The sequence below is a fragment of the Pseudophryne corroboree genome, chromosome 2 (genome assembly GCF_028390025.1).
Source record: "Pseudophryne corroboree isolate aPseCor3 chromosome 2, aPseCor3.hap2, whole genome shotgun sequence".
In the NCBI taxonomy this organism is placed as follows: Eukaryota; Metazoa; Chordata; class Amphibia; order Anura; family Myobatrachidae; genus Pseudophryne; species Pseudophryne corroboree.
The window spans coordinates 105,491,662-105,513,452 of record NC_086445.1 but is presented as its reverse complement, the minus strand read 5'-3'; the positions used below and the strand labels follow the sequence as shown (position 1 = coordinate 105,513,452).

General features: G+C 47.7%; 1 protein-coding gene across 1 annotated transcript in view; it reads left to right on the top strand.

Moving 5' to 3' along the window:
• Positions 1-21,791, top strand: part of LOC135001480 (hydroperoxide isomerase ALOXE3-like) — a 225,206-nt gene that overhangs the window by 58,993 nt on the left and 144,422 nt on the right. Inside the window, exons 4-5 of the mRNA XM_063951585.1 lie at positions 2,136-2,217; positions 4,783-4,905. Of these exons, the coding sequence (XP_063807655.1) occupies positions 2,136-2,217; positions 4,783-4,905 (205 nt within the window). The remainder of the gene's footprint in view (positions 1-2,135; positions 2,218-4,782; positions 4,906-21,791) is intronic.

The window sequence follows — 21,791 nt, the reverse complement described above, 5'->3', positions numbered from 1 at the left end:
ACAAGTGCACATCCAACCACGCGGACACAGCGGAGGCCGCGGCTGACGTAATCGCCACTCTGACACTCTGCATGCAGAAGCTCAGGGACGGCGGCGGAGGCCGCGGAAGACGCCATGCCAGATGTAATAAGGCGTTACTGTGACAGCGTCTCAGAGAGACAGGAGAGGGTGCAGGAATGTGAACATTAGGATAACAGATGGGATCCGGTCCTGGAGCGCTGAGCCAGCCTTAGGAGGCATCTGATGGGTAAGAAATGGCGTCCAGATACCCGGATCGTGACACGCTTATCTTACTCACACAGCTACCTCATTGCGCCTCTTTTTTTCTTTGCGTCATGTGCTGTTTGGGGAGGGTTTTTTGGAAGGGACATCCTGCGTGACACTGCAGTGCCACTCCTAGATGGGCCCGGTGTTTGTGTCGGCCACTAGGGTCGCTTATCTTACTCACACAGCGACCTCGGTGCAAATTTTAGGACTAAAAATAATATTGTGAGGTGTGAGGTATTCAGAATAGACTGAAAATGAGTGTAAATTATGGTTTTTGAGGTTACTAATACTTTGGGATCAAAATGACCCCCAAATTCTATGATTTAAGCTGTTTTTTAGGGTTTTTTGAAAAAAACACCCGAATCCAAAACACACCCGAATCCGACAAAAAAAATTCGGTGAGGTTTTGCCAAAACGCGGTCGAACCCAAAACACGGCCGCGGAACCGAACCCAAAACCAAAACACAAAACCCGAAAAATTTCCGGCGCTCATCTCTATATGTATATAGATATAACAGTGCACAGTAAAGACTGGATGTATATCACAGTATACTTGTACTAAATATCCCTGTAGTAATACACTTGTTCTTAACAAACACTGTCTGAATGACATGTAGAATACTTAAGTGTCCTATAAATGTACAGCGCTGATGATGCAGGCGGCTTTACAGAGGAGTAGTACCAGAATCAGCTCAGCATGTGTGTAATGGCACCCAAACGCTGACAGGGAGTGAGGGAGACAGAGAGATGCAGCTCCAGGGTGGGAACATTTGCAGTAAATGATGCCTGGGACTGGGGGAGGGGCTACAGGCCAGAGCCTTATCCCCTTGACCTCACCACCGGGTACTGCGGGGCCTATTAAAGTGGATTATGAGGTAATCCGACCTGTGCCCCTTGCGCTGGTGGTCTAGTGGGGTCCCTGTATGGCCACAGTGTCAACGCCAGCGTGCGCGGCCCATCTCCTAGAGACCGCGGCGGATCGCGGTTTTCAGCGGGTCCTGTCTGGGGGACCCTCTTACCTCCTCCCTGTAATGCGGCCACGCGATCCTGGAGAGCAGTGGCAAGTGTGTGTGCCTGAAGAGATACCGGAGTCCTCCGCTGTAAGTACCCGGCAACCAGGGCGTGGGAGTATACAGCGCCGCTGTGGGAGGTGAGTGAGCAGCAGCACGATATATCAAACTGACATGTAGCACTTTTAAGTGCCTGTGCTGCGGCCCTTGAAGTCTTCTGTCTTCTAAAAAAGCTCTTTTCAGGGCTGCCTAGCACAGCCCTCCCTGTTAGCTGCCTGCACCAACTTACAAACTGAGATCCTGTGCACGGAGGCGGGGTTATAGAGGAGGCGGCGCTGTGCATCTATGGAACAGTCAAAGCTTTTAGCCTGTTGGTGCCTCGGATCAAGATCCAACTCTACACCCTGATGTTATCCTTGTGGAATCCCAGTGTACCCCAGTGTACCCCGCTGCAGAAAGGTATTTTGCTATTTAAAGTGTCATGTTACTGTATATACAAAAATAGTGAAGGGCAGATAACAGGAAAGATCCGCTGACCTGGGTGCAGCTAGGAGCTCATAGGTCCAGTTATACTCAATGCATCATAAACCCTCTACAAATCACTATATAATGTTTCCAAATGAATATTAGCGAACTGTGCTAGACAATATATAGCTAATTAGAGTGGTTCTATGTAGAATAGTTGGGAGATACTAGAGTACATGTTACTTTATATGTAGGAAGGAACATGGGTGGACTTTCTCCTTTGGAGTCACATGGCTCAACTGTCCGCATGCTTAATATCAACTCCTAATCACCAGGTTCACTACAGTACAAAGTAGAGGATACTGTTGTAGTATGACCTGTTCTCTGTTTCAGGTGTCATATTATCTGGGAATACTCCCCCTGTTCTCCAGCAACAACGGAGAGCGGAACTGGAGAGGCAGAGATCTACACACAAGTGAGTGTTCAATGTTCATCACACTTACCTACTTTGCTGCCCCCTCCTCCGGGAGGAGGCAGCGTTGTAGGTGCATGGGGGCATGGCCTGCAGCAGGATGGGTGGTCCGGGGACGTGACCAACAGGGAAGTGGGCAGTCCGGGGGCGTGACATCAGGATCGCATCATTGTGGATCCGCCCCCCGCTATGCAGTGCCGAATAGGCGCTGTATAGCGGGGGATGGAGCTACGATGGCGCGATTCAGTGCGGGCGGCCTAGGAGGGTCGTGGAGGGGCTGCAGGGAAAGCGGGAGGCTTGCCCACCTCTCCGGGGGGGCCGGGAGGGCCATCCGATTTTCGGGAGCCTCCCGGCCATTCCGGGAGGGTAGGCAAGTATGATGTATATGCAGTGATGTTTTATATACCGGCTGTCCTATCTCTGGGGAACCTTCCCATGGAGAGATGATTCTCTTGAAACTAGAACTCTCTTTGACTGGGGATATTAATGAAATCTGGTTGACTAGAAGAAGGTACTATAGCAAATAATATATGCTATATACTGTATCATAATGTGAACTGGGGGTACTGTGTGGCATAATGTGTACTGGTGGCTCTGAAATGTGACATAGGGTGAACTTAAGCACTAGTGAGATTCATAAAAGAAACTAGGGCACTACTATGGGGCATAACATTAAATAAGGCTCTACTATGGTTCAGAAAATGAACTAGGGAACTATTATAGGGCATAAAATTAACAACTGCTGCAGAGAAGTGTCTCTCTAGAAGCATTGGGATGGGGGCCCCTTAAATATGTTGCTATGTGGCCCACAAAGTTCCTGCTACGCCCCTGTCTACAGCTGTTTAGAGAATGGAAGCAAACAGCTTCAGCAGCTGTAAGCAATAGCACATTTTTGTTGTGCACCAGATTTCATAACAGGTCCCAGCTATGTCGCTCTGGTCTTTCTCTTGCTGTCTCCTACATACTGTAAATTATTCCTTGTGACCAGAACAGAGGTAACGTAATCTGCAATGTGCACTGGAGTCACAGATAGTTCCCAATCTCTAGCAGGAAATGACAATTTGAATATACAGTAGGGCCTAATTCTGAGTTGATCGCAGCAGCAAATTTGTTAGCAGTTGGGCAAAACCACGTGTACTGCAGGAGGGGCAGATGATTTATTTGTAAAAAGGGACCTTAAAACCCCTTTTAATAGCACCAAATAAATGAAAGCAGCGAGGCCAATTCCTGGGTGTAAAACAAGACAAGAATCGAAAAGTGTGTGGAAAAGGCCTTGCACTTTCTCTTTCGAATTAGCAGCTAGTTTGCAAACACATGGAGCTGCCATACCCAATGACTGGAGGCTACATTCAAATAGGACCTCGGAGGACGAAGGTCGGCTTTTATCATCTGCCGTATCCGCCCCGTGTCTGCAGCCAGGACGCATATTCATCGGTTCCCAATGAGACTGTTCGTTCGGTATTTATCATCAGCTCCAGTTGTGGATGTTTTTACTATTGTTTTATTGTGTTAACACGGATTGTTACACTTTGTGGAGTTTTTTTTATTAAACATCATTTGAAAGTTGCACCGGATGGATCTGTGAATGATTGACAGCCCTTTGTGAGAATTGAAAGATACCTTTACATGCATGTGGCACAGAATATACGTGTAAGTGTCCAATTATTACGTTTCTAGTGTGAGAGCAAGCCAGGAGATTTTTCTCTACATAAAGATACTGTTATGTGCATTCGAGAAAGAAATAGAATGTAAGTTCCTATCCATTAGAGAGAGATAAAGTTATCATCGGTTTGGAAGTGATCACAGAGACCACTCATCATTATATGTATTGATACGGAATAGCTTTCTAAGCGCTAGTTGCAAGCCTCTTTTGGGGGGGTTCATATGGTATTCTGGAAGCCGTTGTTTGTGGGTGTGCTCCATGTGTTTGCAAACCAGCTGCTAATTTGAAAGAGAAAGCGCAAGGCCTTTTCCACACTCTTTCCGATTTTTGTTTTGTTCTATTACTGTTGTTCTAATTGTAAAGTGCAACGGAATATGTTGCACTATATAAGAAACTGTTAATAAATAAGTATCAGTGTATAACACATACACAAACATAAATTAATAAAGAAGACACCTAAATAGACCAAGCAATAAGTTAATAAAAATGTATGGTAAAAAATATCACATCATACACCCATAGATTGGGAATAGAACCAGTGGCGAGCTCAGCTACATTGGGATGCTCCCCCCCCTCCCCCCCCCCCCGCCGACAATCTAAAGCTTGTGATCACAGCGTCGGTTTGGCGACTGGCGGGATCCCAAACACCGATCACCCGAACCCAACCCTGGGCCAGTACTGTGTATTTCCAGCCTCCAGGCTAAAAATTGCCAGCCAGCCTAGGAGCGTTTTAACAGAGGAGGAGGCCCGTGTGCAACCTCCTCCATCAGGCAAACAGCACCTGACAGCACAATGCAGTGTGAGCACTAGGGGGCACTTTTTTTAAAACGAGTAAGACATTTTCTTTGCAAGAGGAACATAGCTGAATGCTTTCTTTAGGTATAACTTTAATTTGTCTCCTACAGGTGGAAAGTTTTTGCAGAAGGCGTCCCTCACTGCATTGATACAGACAAGGTTCAGGAACTGCCCCTTAATGACCAGTTCTCTTTCATTAAACGGAGCAGCTTTTCCTCTGCTATTATGACCAAGTATGTATGTGTCTGTCTGTCTGTCTGTCTGTCTGTCTGTCTGTCTGTCTGTCTGTCTGTCTGTCTGTCTGTCCGTCCGTCCGTCCGTCCGTCCATCTATCCTAAATGGACTACAGCATGGTCACAAACCTTGTATTGAATTGGCTTTATCTAAACATGTTTTATAAGCTGACTTCCTTGTGTATGCACCTCTCTGGGGATTTACTGGTGTGTATCAAAGATCAGATCTATCTTAATAAAAAGGTCTGATCCATCTTTACCTATCGAGTGATGAACAATAGATAGACTTTCATATTCTGCTGAACAGTTCAGCGAAGCAGGAACAGTACATGGTGCAATCTAGGGTTTAACCATCACAAATACATACCTCCCAACGTGTTAAGAGTGAGATGCGGGACCTGACGAACCTGAGTTCGAAAAGGAGTCCGGGCATTGGGGGAGAAGGGACGGAGACTCATTACATCACCCCTGTTTTCGTAACTTTGGGGGCGTGCTTAGCGCTCCCTGAGCTCTCCCCCGCACTACTTCCAGGATGCGTTCCATTCCCTGACTCTGTGCATTCTAGCAGTCCTTTTATGATGTAACTTATCCATTGCCTGGAATATTTGCCTTTCCAGTAGAGATGAGCGGGTTCGGTTCCTCTGAATCCGAACCCGCCCGAACTTCATGTTTTTTCTCACGGGTCCGAGCGACTCGGATCTTCCCGCCTTGCTCGGTTAACCCGAGCGCGCCCGAACGTCATCATGACGCTGTCGGATTCTCGCGAGGCTCGGATTCTATCGCGAGACTCGGATTCTATATAAGGAGCCGCGCGTCGCCGCCATTTTCACACGTGCATTGAGATTGATAGGGAGAGGACGTGGCTGGCGTCCTCTCCATTTAGATTAGAAGAGAGAGAGTGAGATTGATTTGAGACAGAGACACTTGATTTACTGGAGCTTAGGAGTACTGTAGAGAGTGCAGAGTTTAGTAGTGACTGACCACAGTGACCACCAGACAGTGCAGTTTTATTTAATATAATCCGTTCTCTGCCTGAAAAAAATGATACACAGTGACTCAGTCACATACCATATCTGTGTGCACTGCTCAGCCCAGTGTGCTGCATCATCTATGTATATATCTGACTGTGCTCACACAGCTTATAATTGTGGGGGAGACTGGGGAGCAGTGCCAGTTATAGGTTATAGCAGGAGCCAGGAGTACATATTATTAAAATTAAACAGTGCACACTTTTGCTGCAGGAGTGCCACTGCCAGTGTGACTGACCAGTGACCTGACCACACTGACCACCAGTATAGTTAGTAGTATACTATATTGTGATTGCCTGAAAAAGTTAAACACTCGTCGTGTGACTTGTGTGGTGTTTTTTTTTTTATTCTATAAAAAACTCATTCTGCTGACAGACAGTGTCCAGCAGGTCCGTCATTATATAATATATACCTGTCCGGCTGCAGTAGTGATATATATATATTTTTTATATCATTATTTATCATCCAGTCGCAGCAGACACAGTACGGTAGTTCACGGCTTTAGCTACCTCTGTGTCGGCACTCGGCAGTCCATCCATAATTGTATACCACCTACCCGTGGTTTTTTTTTCTTTCTTCTTTATACATACTACATCTCATTATCATCCAGTCTATATTAGCAGCAGACACAGTACAGTACGGTAGTCCACGGCTGTAGCTACCTCTGTGTCGGCACTCGGCAGTCCGTCCATAATTGTATACCACCTACCCGTGGTTTTTTTTTCTTTCTTCTTTATACATACATACTACATCTCATTATCAACCAGTCTATATTAGCAGCAGACACAGTACAGTACGGTAGTCCACGGCTGTAGCTACCTCTGTGTCGGCACTCGGCAGTCCGTCCATAATTGTATACCACCTACCCGTGGTTTTTTTTTCTTTCTTCTTTATACATACATACTACATCTCATTATCAACCAGTCTATATTAGCAGCAGACACAGTACAGTACGGTAGTCCACGGCTGTAGCTACCTCTGTGTCGGCACTCGGCAGTCCATCCATAATTGTATACCACCTACCCGTGGTTTTTTTTTCTTTCTTCTTTATACATACTACATCTCATTATCATCCAGTCTATATTAGCAGCAGACACAGTACAGTACGGTAGTCCACGGCTGTAGCTACCTCTGTGTCGGCACTCGGCAGTCCATCCATAATTGTATACCACCTACCCGTGTTTTTTTTTTCTTTCTTCTTTATACATACTACATCTCATTATCATCCAGTCTATATTAGCAGCAGACACAGTACAGTACGGTAGTCCACGGCTGTAGCTACCTCTGTGTCGGCACTCGGCAGTCCGTCCATAATTGTATACCACCTACCCGTGGCTTTTTTTTCTTTCATCTTTATACATACATACTACATCTCTTTATCAACCAGTCTATATAGCAGCAGACACAGTACGGTAGTCCACGGCTGTAGCTACCTCTGTGTCGGCACTCGGCAGTCCGTCCATAATTGTATACTAGTATCCATCCATCTCCATTGTTTACCTGAGGTGCCTTTTAGTTGTGCCTATTAAAATATGGAGAACAAAAATGTTGAGGTTCCAAAATTAGGGAAAGATCAAGATCCACTTCCACCTCGTGCTGAAGCTGCTGCCACTAGTCATGGCCGAGACGATGAAATGCCAGCAACGTCGTCTGCCAAGGCCGATGCCCAATGTCATAGTACAGAGCATGTCAAATCCAAAACAGCAAATATCAGTAAAAAAAGGACTCCAAAACCTAAAATAAAATTGTCGGAGGAGAAGCGTAAACTTGCCAATATGCCATTTACCACACGGAGTGGCAAGGAACGGCTGAGGCCCTGGCCTATGTTCATGGCTAGTGGTTCAGCTTCACATGAGGATGGAGGCACTCAGCCTCTCGCTAGAAAAATGAAAAGACTCAAGCTGGCAAAAGCAGTAGCACCGCAAAGAACTGTGCGTTCTTCGAAATCCCAAATCCACAAGGAGAGTCCAATTGTGTCGGTTGCGATGCCTGACCTTCCCAACACTGGACGTGAAGAGCATGCGCCTTCCACCATTTGCACGCCCCCTGCAAGTGCTGGAAGGAGCACCCGCAGTCCAGTTCCTGATAGTCAGATTGAAGATGTCAGTGTTGAAGTACACCAGGATGAGGAGGATATGGGTGTTGCTGGCGCTGGGGAGGAAATTGACCAGGAGGATTCTGATGGTGAGGTGGTTTGTTTAAGTCAAGCACCCGGGGAGACACCTGTTGTCCGTGGGAGGAATATGGCCGTTGACATGCCTGGTGAAAATACCAAAAAAATCAGCTCTTCGGTGTGGAACTATTTCAACAGAAATGCGGACAACAGGTGTCAAGCCGTGTGTTCCCTTTGTCAAGCTGTAATAAGTAGGGGTAAGGACGTTAGCCACCTCGGAACATCCTCCCTTATACGTCACCTGCAGCGCATTCATAATAAGTCAGTGACAAGTTCAAAAACTTTGGGTGACAGCGGAAGCAGTCCACTGACCAGTAAATCCTTTCCTCTTGTAACCAAGCTCACGCAAACCACCCCACCAACTCCCTCAGTGTCAATTTCCTCCTTCCCCAGGAATGCCAATAGTCCTGCAGGCCATGTCACTGGCAATTCTGACGATTCCTCTCCTGCCTGGGATTCCTCCGATGCATCCTTGCGTGTAACGCCTACTGCTGCTGGCGCTGCTGTTGTTGCTGCTGGGAGTCGATGGTCATCCCAGAGGGGAAGTCGTAAGACCACTTTTACTACTTCCACCAAGCAATTGACTGTCCAACAGTCCTTTGCGAGGAAGATGAAATATCACAGCAGTCATCCTACTGCAAAGCGGATAACTGAGGCCTTGGCATCCTGGGTGGTGAGAAACGTGGTTCCGGTATCCATCATTACTGCAGAGCCAACTAGAGACTTGTTGGAGGTACTGTGTCCCCGGTACCAAATACCATCTAGGTTCCATTTCTCTAGGCAGGCGATACCGAAAATGTACACAGACCTCAGAAAAAGAGTCACCAGTGTCCTAAAAAATGCAGCTGTACCCAATGTCCACTTAACCACGGACATGTGGACAAGTGGAGCAGGGCAGGGTCAGGACTATATGACTGTGACAGCCCACTGGGTAGATGTATGGACTCCCGCCGCAAGAACAGCAGCGGCGGCACCAGTAGCAGCATCTCGCAAACGCCAACTCTTTCCTAGGCAGGCTACGCTTTGTATCACCGGTTTCCAGAATACGCACACAGCTGAAAACCTCTTACGGCAACTGAGGAAGATCATCGCGGAATGGCTTACCCCAATTGGACTCTCCTGTGGATTTGTGGCATCGGACAACGCCAGCAATATTGTGTGTGCATTAAATATGGGCAAATTCCAGCACGTCCCATGTTTTGCACATACCTTGAATTTGGTGGTGCAGAATTATTTAAAAAACGACAGGGGCGTGCAAGAGATGCTGTCGGTGGCCAGAAGAATTGCGGGACACTTTCGGCGTACAGGCACCACGTACAGAAGACTGGAGCACCACCAAAAACTACTGAACCTGCCCTGCCATCATCTGAAGCAAGAAGTGGTAACGAGGTGGAATTCAACCCTCTATATGCTTCAGAGGTTGGAGGAGCAGCAAAAGGCCATTCAAGCCTATACAATTGAGCACGATATAGGAGGTGGAATGCACCTGTCTCAAGCGCAGTGGAGAATGATTTCAACGTTGTGCAAGGTTCTGATGCCCTTTGAACTTGCCACACGTGAAGTCAGTTCAGACACTGCCAGCCTGAGTCAGGTCATTCCCCTCATCAGGCTTTTGCAGAAGAAGCTGGAGACATTGAAGGAGGAGCTAACACGGAGCGATTCCGCTAGGCATGTGGGACTTGTGGATGGAGCCCTTAATTCGCTTAACAAGGATTCACGGGTGGTCAATCTGTTGAAATCAGAGCACTACATTTTGGCCACCATGCTCGATCCTAGATTTAAAGCCTACCTTGGATCTCTCTTTCCGGCAGACACAAGTCTGCTGGGGTTGAAAGACCTGCTGGTGAGAAAATTGTCAAGTCAAGCGGAACGCGACCTGTCAACATCTCCTCCTTTACATTCTCCCGCAACTGGGGGTGCGAGGAAAAGGCTCAGAATTCCGAGCCCACCCGCTGGCGGTGATGCAGGGCAGTCTGGAGCGACTGCTGATGCTGACATCTGGTCCGGACTGAAGGACCTGACAACGATTACGGACATGTCGTCTACTGTCACTGCATATGATTCTCTCCCCATTGAAAGAATGGTGGAGGATTATATGAGTGACCGCATCCAAGTAGGCACGTCACACAGTCCGTACTTATACTGGCAGGAAAAAGAGGCAATTTGGAGGCCCTTGCACAAACTGGCTTTATTCTACCTAAGTTGCCCTCCCACAAGTGTGTACTCCGAAAGAGTGTTTAGTGCCGCCGCTCACCTTGTCAGCAATCGGCGTACGAGGTTACATCCAGAAAATGTGGAGAAGATGATGTTCATTAAAATGAATTATAATCAATTCCTCCGTGGAGACATTGACCAGCAGCAATTGCCTCCACAAAGTACACAGGGAGCTGAGATGGTGGATTCCAGTGGGGACGAATTGATAATCTGTGAGGAGGGGGATGTACACGGTGATATATCGGAGGATGATGATGAGGTGGACATCTTGCCTCTGTAGAGCCAGTTTGTGCAAGGAGAGATTAATTGCTTCTTTTTGGGGGGGGGTCCAAACCAACCCGTCATATCAGTCACAGTCGTGTGGCAGACCCTGTCACTGAAATGATGGGTTGGTTAAAGTGTGCATGTCCTGTTTTGTTTATACAACATAAGGGTGGGTGGGAGGGCCCAAGGACAATTCCATCTTGCACCTCTTTTTTCTTTTATTTTTCTTTGCGTCATGTGCTGTTTGGGGAGGTTTTTTTGGAAGGGCCATCCTACGTGACACTGCAGTGCCACTCCTAGATGGGCCCGGCGTTTGTGTCGGCCACTAGGGTCGCTTATCTTACTCACACAGTCAGCTACCTCATTGCGCCTCTTTTTTTCTTTGCGTCATGTGCTGTTTGGGGAGGGTTTTTTGGAAGGGACATCCTGCGTGACACTGCAGTGCCACTCCTAGATGGGCCCGGTGTTTGTGTCGGCCACTAGGGTCGCTAATCTTACTCACACAGCTACCTCATTGCGCCTCTTTTTTTCTTTGCGTCATGTGCTGTTTGGGGAGGGTTTTTTGGAAGGGACATCCTGCGTGACACTGCAGTGCCACTCCTAGATGGGCCCGGTGTTTGTGTCGGCCACTAGGGTCGCTTATCTTACTCACACAGTCAGCTACCTCATTGCGCCTCTTTTTTTCTTTGCGTCATGTGCTGTTTGGGGAGGGTTTTTTGGAAGGGACATCCTGCGTGACACTGCAGTGCCACTCCTAGATGGGCCCGGTGTTTGTGTCGGCCACTAGGGTCGCTTATCTTACTCACACAGTCAGCTACCTCATTGCGCCTCTTTTTTTCTTTGCGTCATGTGCTGTTTGGGGAGGGTTTTTTGGAAGGGCCATCCTGCGTGACACTGCAGTGCCACTCCTAGATGGGCCCGGTGTTTGTGTCGGCCACTAGGGTCGCTTATCTTACTCACACAGTCAGCTACCTCATTGCGCCTCTTTTTTTCTTTGCGTCATGTGCTGTTTGGGGAGGGTTTTTTGGAAGGGCCATCCTGCGTGACACTGCAGTGCCACTCCTAGATGGGCCCGGTGTTTGTGTCGGCCACTAGGGTCGCTTATCTTACTCACACAGTCAGCTACCTCATTGCGCCTCTTTTTTTCTTTGCGTCATGTGCTGTTTGGGGAGGGTTTTTTGGAAGGGACATCCTGCGTGACACTGCAGTGCCACTCCTAGATGGGCCCGGTGTTTGTGTCGGCCACTAGGGTCGCTAATCTTACTCACACAGCTACCTCATTGCGCCTCTTTTTTTCTTTGCGTCATGTGCTGTTTGGGGAGGGTTTTTTGGAAGGGCCATCCTGCGTGACACTGCAGTGCCACTCCTAGATGGGCCCGGTGTTTGTGTCGGCCACTAGGGTCGCTTATCTTACTCACACAGTCAGCTACCTCATTGCGCCTCTTTTTTTCTTTGCGTCATGTGCTGTTTGGGGAGGGTTTTTTGGAAGGGACATCCTGCGTGACACTGCAGTGCCACTCCTAGATGGGCCCGGTGTTTGTGTCGGCCACTAGGGTCGCTAATCTTACTCACACAGCTACCTCATTGCGCCTCTTTTTTTCTTTGCGTCATGTGCTGTTTGGGGAGGGTTTTTTGGAAGGGACATCCTGCGTGACACTGCAGTGCCACTCCTAGATGGGCCCGGTGTTTGTGTCGGCCACTAGGGTCGCTTATCTTACTCACACAGCGACCTCGGTGCAAATTTTAGGACTAAAAATAATATTGTGAGGTGTGAGGTATTCAGAATAGACTGAAAATGAGTGGAAATTATGGTTTTTGAGGTTAATAATACTTTGGGATCAAAATGACCCCCAAATTCTATGATTTAAGCTGTTTTTTAGGGTTTTTTGAAAAAAACACCCGAATCCAAAACACACCCGAATCCGACAAAAAAAATTCGGTGAGGTTTTGCCAAAACGCGGTCGAACCCAAAACACGGCCGCGGAACCGAACCCAAAACCAAAACACAAAACCCGAAAAATTTCAGGCGCTCATCACTACTTTCCAGTGCCCATTTATGCTCTATATTGCATATATCTCAACAGCCATGGTTTTTGCAGCATTTAGATTAAAATTATATATGTATAACAGCCATAATATGTATTTTAATTAGAGATGAGCGGGTTCGATTCTCAGAGTACCGAACCCTACCGAACTTTGCCTTCCGAGTCCAGATCCGAGCCAGGCTCGGACTTTCCCTCTTGAAAACCTGAACGCGGCAAAACATCATCATCCCGCTGTCGGATTCTCACGGGATTTGGATTCCATATAGGGAGCTGCGCGTCCCCGCCATTTTCACTCCAGTCTCGGAGAGTGTATAGAGAGGACGTGACGTCAGTGTTCAGTGTCTGTGTATTGCGGCAGGATAGTGGGGTGGCAAGTGTTGTGCTGCCCAGTCCAGTCCAGTGTAGTCACTCAGTGTATTGTGCTGCATCAGTCCAGGCAGTCACAGTGTTGGTGTTCTCTGCTGCCATATATCCAGTGTAGCTGTATAAAGTGGTGCTGTGTTGTGCAAACCAGTGGTAGTGTCCTGTGTCATCGGTAATTCCAGTGACGATATACGCTGCTGCAATATATCCACTGATGCAGTATAATAATTATAACAACCTGTTGGGCTGCATCAGACCAGTGGTAGTGTCCTGTGTCATCAGTAATTCTAGTGACGATATACGCTGCTGCTATAAATCCACTGCTGCAGTATAACAATTAGAACAACCTGTTGGGCTGCATCAGACCAGTGGTAGTGTCCTGTGTCATCAGCAATTCCATTGACAATATACGCTGCTGCTATATATCCACTGCTGCAGTATAACAATTATAACAACCTGTTGGGCTGCATCAGACCAGTGGTAGTGTCCTCTGTCATCAGTAATTCCAGTCATTCCTGTGACGCATAATGGCCCTCATTCCGAGTTGTTCGCTCGCTAGCTGCTTTTAGCAGCATTGCAAACGCTAGGCCGCCGCCCTCTGGGAGAGTATCTTAGCTTAGCAGAATAGCGAATGAAAGATTAGCAGAACTGCTACTAAATAATTCCCTGCAGTTTCTCAGTAGCTCCAGACCTACTCCTAGACTGCGATCACCTCAGTCCGTTTAGATCCTGGTTTGACGTCACAAGCACGCCCTGCGATCGGCCAGCCACTCCCCCATTTCTCCAGCCACTCCTGTGTTTTTGCCTGGCACGTCTGCATTTTTTAGCACACTCCATGAAAACGGCCAGTTTCTGCCCAGAAACACCCACTTCCTGTCAATCACACTACGATCACTCGAGCGATGAAAAAATGTTGCTCGAGCTTGTGTAACTCTACAAAGTTTTGTGTGAACGTACTTAGCGCATGCGCGCTGCGTACCATGCGCATGCACATTTTTGCCGTTTTTATACTTAATCGCTGCACTGCGAAAATCGGCAGCGAGCGAACAACTCGGAATGACCACCATTGTCTCATATAACTCCCAAAAAATAATGGAGAACAAAAATTTTGAGGAGAAAATAGGGAAAGATTAAGAAGAACCACTTCCTCCTAGTGCTGACGCTGCTGCCACTAGCCATGACATAGACGATGAAATGCCATCATTTGCCAAGGCCGATTGCCCAATGTGATAGTAGAGGGCGTGTAAAATCCAAAAAGCCAAAGTTCAGTAAAAAGAACCAAAAAAAGAAATTTAAATTGTCTGAGGAGAAAAGTAAACTTGCCAATATGCCATTTACGACACGAAGTGGCAAGGAACGGCTGAGGCCCTGGCCTATGTTCATGGCTAGTGGTTCAGCTTCACATGACGATGGAAGCCCTCATCCTCCCGCTAGAAAAATTAAAAGAGTTAAGCTGGAAAGAGCACAGAAAAGAACTGTGCGCTCTGAGATGGTATGACAAATCCCCAAGGAGAGTCCAAGTGTGTCGGCGGTTTCGATGCCTGACCTTCCCAACACTGGACGGGAATAGGTGGCTCCTTCCACCATTTGCACGCCCCCTGGAAGTACTGGAAAGAGCACCCACAGTCCAGTTCCTGATATTCAAATTGAAGATGTCACTGTTGAAGTACACCAGGATGAGGATATTGGTGTTGCTGGCGCTGAGGAGGAAGTTGATGATGAGGATTCTGATGGTGATGTGGTTTGTTTAAGTCAGGCACCGGGGGAGACACCTGTTGTCCTTGGGACAAAGAAGCCCATTGTGATGCCTGGGCAAACTACCAAAAAAGCCACCTCTTCGGTGTGGAATTATTTCTCCACAAATCCGGACAACAGGTGTCAAGCCATCTGTTGCCTCTGTCAGTCTGTAATAAGTAGGGGTAAGGATGTTAACCACCTAGGAACATCCTCCCTTATACGTCACCTGCTGCGCATTCATCAGAAGTCAGTGTCAAGTTGTGAAACTTTGGGTAAGAGCATAAGCAGTCCACTGACACCTAAATCCCTTCTTCCTCCTGTACCCAAGCTCCTGCAAGCCACACCACCAACTCCCTCAACGTCAACTTCCTCCTCAGTCAGGAACGTCCGTAGTCCTGCAGGCCATGTCACTGTCAAGTTGAGGAGTCCTCTCCTAACCGGGATTCCTCCGTAGGATCCTTGAGTGGTAAGCCTGCTGTTGCTGCCACTGCTGTTGTTGCTGCTGGGAGTCGATCGTCATCCCAGAAGGGAAGTCGGAAGACCACTTGTACTACTTCCAGTAAGCAATTGACTGTCCAACAGTCCTTTGTGAGGAAGATGAAATATGATAGCAGTCATCCTTTTGCAAAGTGGATAACTGAGGCCTTGACAGCTATGTTAGTGTTAGAGGTGCGTCCAGTATCCACCATTAGTTCAGTGTCACTTAGAGATTTGATGGAGATCGTGTGTCCCCGGTATCAAATCCCATCTAAGTTCCACTTCTCTAGGCAGGCGATACCGAGAATGTACACAGACGTCAGAAAAGAGTCACCAGTGTCCTACAAAATGCGGTTGTATCCAGTGTCCACTTAACCACGGACATGTGGACAAGTGGAACAGGGCAGACTAAGGACTATATGACTGTAACAGGCCACTGGGTAGATGTATGGCCTCCCACAGCGGCACCAGTAACAGCATCTTGCAAACGCCAACTTGTTCCTAGGCAGGCTACGCTATGTATCACCGCTTTCCATAAGAGGCACATGTCACGATCCTGACTGTAGTTCTCGTATTTGGTGTCTTACCCCTGCCATCTGTCCTGGATCCTGTGCCTTTTTGCTCACTGAGATAAACAGCTTGTCAGCACCATGAGTTTCCTGAGTTCTCTGCCTGGAAGGTAATAGTTAACGAGCTCCACCTGTGGTGATCTTCTGTGTGAGTCTGAATTCAGCAATCTGAAGTTTAGGCCTAAAAGCCAGCATCCTCTGTTTGCAGAAGTTCAGGCTTCAGTGTTCTCTCGGCCTGCAAGGCCTCACTCCACATCACAGCCTAGTCTAGAGTACTCACATGACAGTTACTGTTCACCTGACCCAGAGCTGTCCAATCCTCTGCCAGCCTGAGACTCTCTGCATCACCTGACACTGCTCACCAATCACCAAGGACCAGGAAGTATAAGTCGGGAGACTGAGTTGGAAACTGGGCCAGTTCCTCGTGTCACAAACAGCTCTGTGTGAGCTTTGAAGCTGAGCTCCCTAAAGGTAACCCTTGTACTTTAGTTCCTGTAAAAACTCTGTTCCTTTGTTACCCAGTTTGGATTACATTTGTGTTGCCATTGATATCCAGTATTTCCACGAGTCTCAACTTAGAGGCACAGTATGGTATTCCACAGTTTCATCTTAAAGGCACAGTACAGTATTCCACAGTCTCAACTTAAAGGCACAGTTGCAGTGTTTTATCTTAAAGGCACAGTACAGTATTCTACAGTCTCAACTTAAAGGCACAGTTGCAGTGTTTTATTTTAAAGGCACAGTACATTATTCCACAGTCTTAACTTAAAGGCACAGTTGCAGTGTTTCATCTTAAAGGCACAGTACAGTATTCCACAGTCTCAACTTAAAGGCACAGTTGCAGTGTTTTATCTTAAAGGCACAGTACAGTATTCCACAGTCTCAACTTAAAGACACAGCTGCAGTGTTTCATCTTAAAGGCACATTACAGTATTCCACAGTCCCAACTTAAAGGCACAGTTGCAGTGTTTCATCTTAAAGGTACAGTCGCAGTATTCCAGTCTCAACTGAAAACCACAGCTGCAGTATTCTACCATCACAGCCGCAGGGTTCTTCAGCCTCGTACTAGAGTTATAGCCACAGTCATCGTTCTACTTTCAGTTGCGTTTCCAGTTATATCCAGTACCAGTTCGCATTACAGTTGCATCCCAGTCTCACCAGTAACCAGTCCGTCTTACTATCTTGCCAGTAACCTTGAGTACATAAGCACCTACTCCTGTGACACTATATCCAGTACAGTCTCACCTATACATTCATCATCCTGCTATCAAAGTCCTTGGTGATCCAGTGGTCAGGATACGGCTTCCTCTGCCGAGGCCCGGGTTCGATCCCCGGTCAGGGATTGCTTCTTCTTCTCACTGATTCCTACAGACCAGCCTAATATTCACATAGTCCTCCAGTTGCCCGCACAGACTTCACTAACACCGGGTTCACAAAACCACAGTCTTGACAGTAGGAACTGGCCCCATGGACCCGGCCGGTAGTGTTTGTCTGATGCAGGACCTCCTAAGCAATGTTGCAGGATGCTTGGAGGGTTTGGAGTCGACTCAGCATCAATTGGCACAGTGTCTGCAGCGGAATTCATTCTCCAGAGATTCTCTGACCTTCTGCACTAAGACTCCTGACCAACTGCAGATTTTCTACCAGATGTTATTACAGTTACAAGAACTTTTGTCTACTATTCTTTCTGTGATGCCTGATCTCTTCAGGAATACTACCAACGTTGTTGATCCTGTTTTGTCCCATCCAGTTAATAGAGTCTCTTCCTCTGCGCAAGGAAAAGTTTTCATCAGAGCTATCCACGGCCCAAGCTCTCTGAAGCTGAACGTCAGCGGCGTAGGGAGCTACACCTCTGTCTTTACTGTGGAAATTCCGGTCATTTTGTTAAAGACTGCATTCTTCGCAAGCCAGGGAATGGTGACAAATCTCAGTATCATAGTGCTCATGTCTACAAGTCATCCACAGTAGCCGATCCTGCTACTGCTGACGGGGGTATCAAGAAGGCTACTCTGAAAGAGACTCAAATTTATGACTGGGGTCCGGTGATTAAAAGACCTTATCCCAAGTTGGGTGTCCAGAGAAGAATGTTCAAGCCATTTAGAGTCACAGAGGAGTCCGTGTCTACAGCCCAAGGAGGGGCGTCCGTGTCTACAGCCCAAGGAGGGGCGTCCATGTCTTCAGCCCAAGGAGGAGCGTCCGTGTCTTCAGCCCAAGGAGGGGCATCCGTGTCTTCAGCCCCAGGAGGGGGTTCAGAGCGTGCAGCCCCAGGAGGGGGTTCAGAGCGTCCAGCCCCAGGAGGGGATTCTTCAGAGCGTCCAGCCCCAGGAGGGGGTTCTTCAGAGCGTCCAGCCCCAGGAGGGGGTTCTTCAGAGCGTCCAGCCCCTGGAGGGGGTTCTTCAGAGCGTCCAGCCCCAGGAGGGGGTTCTTCAGAGGGTCCAGCCCCAGGAGGGGGTTCTTCAGAGTGTCCAGCCCCAGGAGGGGGTTCTTCAAAGTGTCCAGCCCCAGGAGGGGGTTCAGAGCGTCCAGCCCCAGTGAGGGTTTCAGAGCGTGCAGCCCCAGGAGGGGGTTCCGAGTGTGCAACCCTGAGAGAGGTGTCTGATTCGTCAACCCCAGGAGGGGTCACCACAGTTTCAGCCCCAAGGGAAAGAGTCAAGTTTCCAGATGGGAATCTTTGTGCTACAGATGTAGTTATGAACTCCTGTTCGCCATCTTCTGAGAGCACCACCATGTTGGCATCCAGCATGGTTCAGGTCCTGGATGGACCATCTGAACACTTTGATTCTACTCACTCCGGTTCCAGCCGGAACCCGTCTCCCCCGGTTCCAGCTGGTCCAGCAACACTCCAGGCCCTGCCTGGTCAGTCCGTCCCGGTTCCAGCCGGTCCAGCAATACCCCAGGCCCAGCCTGGTCAGTCCGTCCCGGTTCCAGCCGGTCAAGCAATACTCCAGGCCCAGTATGGTCAGTCCGTCCCGGTTTTAGCCGGTCCAGCAATACTCCAGGACCAGCCTGGTCAGTCCATCCCGGTTCCAGCCGGTTCAGCAATATTCCAGGCCCAGCCTGGTCAGTCCGTCCCAGTTCCAGCCGGTCCAGCAATACTCCAGGCTCCACCTGGTCAGCCCATCCCAGCTCCTGCCGGCCCAGCAATACTCCAGGACCAGCCTGGTCAGCCCGTCCCGGTTCCAGCTGGTCAGGCAATACTCCAGGACCAGCCTGGACAGTCTCCTTTGGTTCCAGCCAATTCAAGTATCCTCGGATCCAATCCGGTCCTACTTGTCCAGCCCAAGATTTCTCCAGTTTCAGTCAGTTCAAGCTCATCTGGACTCTAACCAATTACAAGCATTGGTCCGAGTAAAGGACTTTTGTCAGTTAGTCCCAGTAAAGGACTTCCACCATCTAGTTCTGAAATTAGACTTCAGTCTGTCTCTGATTCTGTTTCCTCGTCTTCCAGCATTGAGTCCACAGCTTCTGCAGGGAAATCCAATACCTCTTTTCATCAATGTCAGAATAATTCTGCTGTAGCCGCCAAAGTCAAGAAAAATCCCAAGGCTACTCACTTAAAATCTGAACGTGCTACAGAGCTGGATACCGATCTGAGTACAGTTTTCTCAGCTTTGTCCCTAAGCTTGTCTGAGCAACCTAATGTTCTATCTGCTGATTTGGATATGGGACTTCAGGCTAATTTCGCTGAGAAGGATACCGAAGTTACTTCCTCAATCCAGTCACCAGAGTCGTTTACCTCAGTCGCAGACACAAGTGGTGCAGCTTCGGGGAGAATTACTAGCATCTCCATCCAGAAGGAGATTTCAAGTGATTGCTCAGTCTTATTTGAGGATTTCAGCCAGACTACTTCAGAAGGGATAGTTTCTCATCAGCCTGACGTTCCACAAACTAACTCCAATCTAGCTTCTGAGAGTGCATCATCGGTTTCAGCCTCTAAGCTTTCGTCTGATGCTTTATCACCTATTTACTTTGATGGAGATTTATTGCAATATGCCGCTCTGGTTGATCGATTTCTCTCTCTGATGGAGTCGGATCCTTCGGGTGCAGTAACTCCTTCCAACGTTACTCGATATCTGTTCCTGGCATTCAGAGGAAGAGCTTTGGAGTGGGCCAACACGCTTTATGAGAGTAATGATCCTGTGTTCCATGATTTACAGACTTTTAGTAATGCTGTGGTTAAAGAATTTAGTCCTAAACCTTTGGAATCTGACTCAGTAAATAAACCATGCTCTAAAGGGAATGCAGAAGGAAGTTTGTGCCGTTCTTTCAGGGATGATCTAAGGTTCTCCTTCTGTAAGAATCCAACCATTAAAATTGGTCATGTAGGAGTCTTTCCTAGCCCAAATAATTTAAAACTCCAGTGCACTTCTTTGTCATCTGCAAACTGTGTATCTAAGGGAGATTCTTATCTTCCATTAGACTTGGACTCAGACTCTGAATTTGATCCAGTTTATGATGCTACTCCTTTCATGGGAGGTCCCGTTCTTTCCTGTTATGCTTTAACGCATGAAGAGGTTCCAGAATTACCAAAAAACTCTACAGGTCTCTGTATGAAAAGTACTTGTTATAGAACAAGAATTAATTTAAGCCTCAGTGGAGTGCTAGCTTCAAAAGCACAATCTTCTCGTACTACTAATCTAGGAAAGGAACCTTCTACAGTTTATTCCTCAGTCCTTTCAGATGAAGGAAATTCAATGATGGATGGTCTACCTGTTCAGAAGATGAAGATCAGGAAGACTTTTGAAGAATTCAGCTTAAGTTTTGTTTCTGGACCCTCTGGTTTCCACTTTTCTGAATCTTTGTGTACAAGTTATTCATCAAGTTCCTCTAAGATCAAAGATGGGTGTACGGAGTCCACCCTTGAAGAGGGGAGTACTGTCACGATTCTGACTGTAGTTCTCGTATTTGGTGTCTTACCCCTGCCATCTGTCCTGGATCCTGTGCCTTTTTGCTCACTGAGATAAACAGCTTGTCAGCACCATGAGTTTCCTGAGTTCTCTGCCTGGAAGGTAATAGTTAACGAGCTCCACCTGTGGTGATCTTCTGTGTGAGTCTGAATTCAGCAATCTGAAGTTTAGGCCTAAAAGCCAGCATCCTCTGTTTGCAGAAGTTCAGGCTTCAGTGTTCTCTCGGCCTGCTAGGCCTCACTCCACATCACAGCCTAGTCTAGAGTACTCACATGACAGTGACTGTTCACCTGACCCAGCCTGAGACTCTCTGCATCACCTGACACTGCTCACCAATCACCAAGGACCAGGAAGTATAAGTCGGGAGACAGAGTTGGAAACTGGGCCAGTTCCTCGTGTCACACACAGCTCTGTATTACATTTGTGTTGCCATTGATATCCAGTATTTCCACGAGTCTCAACTTAAAGGCACAGTATGGCATTCCACAGTTTCATCTTAAAGGCACAGTACAGTATTCCACAGTCTCAACTTAAAGGCACAGTTGCAGTGTTTTATCTTAAAGGCACAGTACAGTGTTCCACAGTCTTAACTTAAAGGCACAGTTGCAGTGTTTCATCTTAAAGGTACAGTCGCAGTATTCCAGTCTCAACTGAAAACCACAGCTGCAGTATTCTACCATCACAGCCGCAGGGTTCTTCAGCCCCAAACTAGAGTTATAGCCACAGTCATCGTTCTACTTTCAGTTGCGTTTCCAGTTATATCCGGTACCAGCCCGCATTACAGTTGCATCCCAGTCTCACCAGTAACCAGTCTTTCTTACTATCTTGCCAGTAACCTTGAGTACATAAGCACCTACTCCTGTGACACTATATCCAGTACAGTCTCACCTATATATTCATCATCCTGCTATCAAAGTCCCTGGTGATCCAGTGGTCAGGATACGGCTTCCTCTGCCGAGGCCCGGGTTCGATCCACGGTCAGGGATTGCTTCTTCTTCTCACTGATTCCTACAGACCAGCCTAATATTCACATAGTCCTCCAGTTGCCCGCACAGACTTCACTAACACCGGGTTCACAAAACCACAGTCTTGACAGCACACAGTTGACT